The sequence below is a fragment of the Oncorhynchus keta genome, unplaced genomic scaffold, assembly GCF_023373465.1.
Source record: "Oncorhynchus keta strain PuntledgeMale-10-30-2019 unplaced genomic scaffold, Oket_V2 Un_contig_5540_pilon_pilon, whole genome shotgun sequence".
NCBI classification, from domain to species: Eukaryota; Metazoa; Chordata; class Actinopteri; order Salmoniformes; family Salmonidae; genus Oncorhynchus; species Oncorhynchus keta.
The window spans coordinates 122,501-127,500 of record NW_026288354.1 but is presented as its reverse complement, the minus strand read 5'-3'; the positions used below and the strand labels follow the sequence as shown (position 1 = coordinate 127,500).

The following is a 5,000-nucleotide window of genomic DNA, read 5'->3' as shown; positions in this document are numbered from 1 at the left end:
TTGTTGTCTCTCTGACCTGTAGTGATGGTTGTGTTGTTGTCTCTCTGACCTGTAGTGATGGTTGTGTTGTCTCTCTGACCTGTAGTGATGGTTGTGTTGTTGTTGTCTCTCTGACCTGTAGTGATGGTTGTGTTGTTGTCTCTCTGACCTGTAGTGATGGTTGTGTTGTTGTCTCTCTGACCTGTAGTGATGGTTGTGTTGTTGTTGTCTCTCTGACCTGTAGTGATGGTTGTGTTGTCGTCTCTCTGACCTGTAGTGATGGTTGTGTTGTTGTGTCTCTGACCTGTAGTGATGGTTGTGTTGTTGTCTCTCTGACCTGTAGTGATGGTTGTGTTGTTGTCTCTCTGACCTGTAGTGATGGTTGTGTTGTTGTTGTCTCTCTGACCTGTAGTGATGGTTGTGTTGTCGTCTCTCTGACCTGTAGTGATGGTTGTGTTGTTGTCTCTCTGACCTGTAGTGATGGTTGTGTTGTTGTCTCTCTGACCTGTAGTGATGGTTGTGTTGTTGTTGTCTCTCTGACCTGTAGTGATGGTTGTGTTGTCGTCTCTCTGACCTGTAGTGATGGTTGTGTTGTTGTGTCTCTGACCTGTAGTGATGGTTGTGTTGTTGTCTCTCTGACCTGTAGTGATGGTTGTGTTGTTGTCTCTCTGACCTGTAGTGATGGTTGTGTTGTTGTCTCTCTGACCTGTAGTGATGGTTGTGTTGTTGTTGTCTCTCTGACCTGTAGTGATGGTTGTGTTGTCGTCTCTCTGACCTGTAGTGATGGTTGTGTTGTTGTCTCTCTGACCTGTAGTGAAGGTTGTGTTGTCTCTCTGACCTGTAGTGAAGGTTGTGTTGTTGTCTCTCTGACCTGTAGTGATGGTTGTGTTGTTGTCTCTCTGACCTGTAGTGATGGTTGTGTTGTTGTCTCTCTGACCTGTAGTGATGGTTGTGTTGTTGTCTCTCTGACCTGTAGTGATGGTTGTGTTGTCTCTCTGACCTGTAGTGAAGGTTGTGTTGTTGTCTCTCTGACCTGTAGTGATGGTTGTGTTGTTGTTGTCTCTCTGACCTGTAGTGATGGTTGTGTTGTTGTCGTCTCTCTGTAGTGATGGTTGTGTTGTTGTGTCTCTGACCTGTAGTGATGGTTGTGTTGTCGTCTCTCTGACCTGTAGTGATGGTTGTGTTGTTGTGTCTCTGACCTGTAGTGATGGTTGTGTTGTTGTGTCTCTGACCTGTAGTGATGGTTGTGTTGTTGTCTCTCTGACCTGTAGTGATGGTTGTGTTGTTGTTGTCTCTCTGACCTGTAGTGATGGTTGTGTTGTTGTCGGTCTCTGTAGTGATGGTTGTGTTGTTGTGTCTCTGACCTGTAGTGATGGTTGTGTTGTTGTCTCTCTGACCTGTAGTGATGGTTGTGTTGTCTCTCTGACCTGTAGTGATGGTTGTGTTGTTGTCTCTCTGACCTGTAGTGATGGTTGTGTTGTTGTCTCTCTGACCTGTAGTGATGGTTGTGTTGTTGTCTCTCTGACCTGTAGTGATGGTTGTGTTGTTGTCTCTCTGACCTGTAGTGATGGTTGTGTTGTTGTCTCTCTGACCTGTAGTGATGGTTGTGTTGTTGTTGTGTCTCTGACCTGTAGTGATGGTTGTGTTGTTGTCGTCTGACTCTGTAGTGATGGTTGTGTTGTTGTCTCTCTGACCTGTAGTGATGGTTGTGTTGTTGTTGTGTCTCTGACCTGTAGTGATGGTTGTGTTGTTGTCGTCTCTCTGTAGTGATGGTTGTGTTGTTGTCTCTCTGACCTGTAGTGATGGTTGTGTTGTTGTCTCTCTGACCTGTAGTGATGGTTGTGTTGTCGTCTCTCCTCAGGGTCTCTTGAGGTGGTGTTCATCAGAATGTGTCGTGCCTTTGACTCTCAGAACAGCACCGTCTACTTTGATGGGAAGTACGCTGGGACCGACGTCTTCAAAGCGTTAGGTGAGTCAGAATACAACCCAGCCAATCACGTTCATCCCTTTCAAAGCGTTAGGTGAGTCAGAATACAACCCAGCCAATCACGTTCATCCCTTTCAAAGCGTTAGGTGAGTCAGAATACAACCCAGCCAATCACGTTCATCCTCTTTCAAAGCGTTAGGTGAGTCAGAATACAACCCAGCCAATCACGTTCATCCCTTTCAAAGCGTTAGGTGAGTCAGAATACAACCCAGCCAATCACGTTCATCCCCTTTCAAAGCCTTAGGTGAGTCAGAATACAACCCAGCCAATCACGTTCATCCCCTTTCAAAGCCTTAGGTGAGTCAGAATACAACCCAGCCAATCACGTTCATCCCCTTTCAAAGCCTTAGGTGAGTCAGAATACAACCCAGCCAATCACGTTCATCCCCTTTCAAAGCCTTAGGTGAGTCAGAATACAACCCAGCCAATCACGTTCATCCCTTTCAAAGCCTTAGGTGAGTCAGAATACAACCCAGCCAATCACGTTCATCCCTTTCAAAGCGTTAGGTGAGTCAGAATACAACCCAGCGAATCACGTTCATCCCCTTTCAAAGCGTTAGGTGAGTCAGAATACCACCCAGCGAATCACGTTCATCCCCTTTCAAAGCGTTAGGTGAGTCAGAATACAACCCAGCCAATCACGTTCATCCCTTTCAAAGCCTTAGGTGAGTCAGAATACAACCCAGCGAATCACGTTCATCCTCTTTCAAAGCGTTAGGTGAGTCAGAATACAACCCAGCGAATCACGTTCATCCCCTTTCAAAGCGTTAGGTGAGTCAGAATACAACCCAGCGAATCACGTTCATCCTCTTCAATCTGTGGTTGAGGTTCAGGGTTTCAGAACCATCGATTTAATAGGAGAGGAAGTTGTTCGTTAGTATTAGGGACTGTTTTGGATCACGTCTGACTGAATGGCTGGGCCACTAGGATATGGACTGGACTGACTGAATGGCTGGGCCACTAGGATATGGACTGGACTGACTGAATGGCTGGGCCACTAGGATATGGACTGGACTGACTGAATGGCTGGGCCACTAGGATATGGACTGACTGAATGCCTGGGCCACTAGGATATGGACTGGACTGACTGAATGGCTGGGCCACTAGGATATGGACTGGACTGACTGAATGGCTGGGCCACTAGGATATGGACTGACTGAATGGCTGGGCCACTAGGATATGGACTGGACTGACTGAATGGCTGGGCCACTAGGATATGGACTGGACTGACTGAATGGCTGGGCCACTAGGATATGGACTGGACTGACTGAATGGCTGGGCCACTAGGATATGGACTGGACTGACTGAATGGCTGGGCCACTAGGATATGGACTGGACTGACTGAATGGCTGGGCCACTAGGATATGGACTGGACTGACTGAATGGCTGGGCCACTAGGATATGGACTGGACTGACTGAATGGCTTGGCCACTAGGATATGGACTGACTGACTGAATGGCTGGGCAACTAGGATATGGACTGACTGAATGGCTGGGCCACTAGGATATGGACTGACTGAATGGCTGGGCCACTAGTATATGGACTGGACTGACTGAATGGCTGGGCCACTAGGATATGGACTGGACTGACTGAATGGCTGGGCCACTAGGATATGGACTGGACTGACTGAATGGCTGGGCCACTAGGATATGGACTGGACTGACTGAATGGCTGGGCCACTAGGATATGGACTGGACTGACTGAATGGCTGGGCCACTAGGATATGGACTGGACTGACTGAATGGCTGGGCCACTAGGATATGGACTGGACTGACTGAATGGCTGGGCCACTAGGATATGGACTGGACTGACTGAATGGCTAGGCCACTAGGATATGGACTGGACAGACTGAATGGCTGGGCCACTAGGATATGGACTGGACTGACTGAATGGCTGGGCCACTAGGATATGGACTGGACTGACTGAATGCCTGGGCCACTAGGATATGGACTGGACTGACTGAATGGCTGGGCCACTAGGATATGGACTGGACTGACTGAATGGCTGGGCCACTAGGATATGGACTGACTGACTGAATGGCTGGGCCACTAGGATATGGACTGACTGAATGGCTGGGCCACTAGGATATGGACTGGACTGACTGAATGGCTGGGCCACTAGGATATGGACTGGACTGACTGAATGGCTGGGCCACTAGGATATGGACTGGACTGACTGAATGGCTGGGCCACTAGGATATGGACTGGACTGACTGAATGGCTGGGCCACTAGGATATGGACTGGACTGACTGAATGGCTGGGCCACTAGGATATGGACTGGACTGACTGAATGGCTGGGCCACTAGGATATGGACTGGACTGACTGAATGGCTGGGCCACTAGGATATGGACTGGACTGACTGAATGGCTGGGCCACTAGGATATGGACTGACTGAATGGCTGGGCCACTAGGATATGGACTGACTGACTGAATGGCTGGGCCACTAGGATATGGACTGGACTGACTGAATGGCTGGGCCACTAGGATATGGACTGGACTGACTGAATGGCTGGGCCACTAGGATATGGACTGGACTGACTGAATGGCTGGGCCACTAGGATATGGACTGGACTGACTGAATGGCTGGGCCACTAGGATATGGACTGGACTGACTGAATGGCTGGGCCACTAGGATATGGACTGGACTGACTGAATGGCTGGGCCACTAGGATATGGACTGGACTGACTGAATGGCTGGGCCACTAGGATATGGACTGGACTGACTGAATGGCTGGGCCACTAGGATATGGACTGGACTGGACTGACTGAATGGCTGGGCCACTAGGATATGGACTGGACTGACTGAATGCCTGGGCCACTAGGATATGGACTGGACTGACTGAATGGCTGGGCCACTAGGATATGGACTGGACAGACTGAATGGCTGGGCCACTAGGATATGGACTGGACTGACTGAATGGCTGAGCCACTAGGATATGGACTGGACTGACTGAATGGCTGGGCCACTAGGATATGGACTGGACTGACTGAATGGCTGGGCCACTGGACTGAGGATATGGACTGGACTGACTG

At 49.3% G+C, this 5,000-nt stretch overlaps 1 protein-coding gene and 1 long non-coding RNA gene across 3 annotated transcripts in view; both read left to right on the top strand.

The window, feature by feature from the left end:
- The window catches only part of LOC127925407 (nuclear receptor ROR-alpha A-like), an 82,695-nt gene that overhangs the window by 74,255 nt on the left and 3,440 nt on the right, over positions 1–5,000 (top strand). For both annotated transcript variants that reach the window (XM_052510286.1, XM_052510285.1), the window contains exon 7: positions 1,841–1,948. In XM_052510286.1, coding sequence (XP_052366246.1) covers positions 1,841–1,948 — 108 coding nt within the window. The remainder of the gene's footprint in view (positions 1–1,840; positions 1,949–5,000) is intronic.
- LOC127925413 (uncharacterized) lies at positions 1,953–2,772 on the top strand. Its single transcript, XR_008120888.1, has 3 exons — positions 1,953–2,052; positions 2,106–2,526; positions 2,580–2,772. It is a non-coding gene; the product is annotated as an uncharacterized LOC127925413 (long non-coding RNA).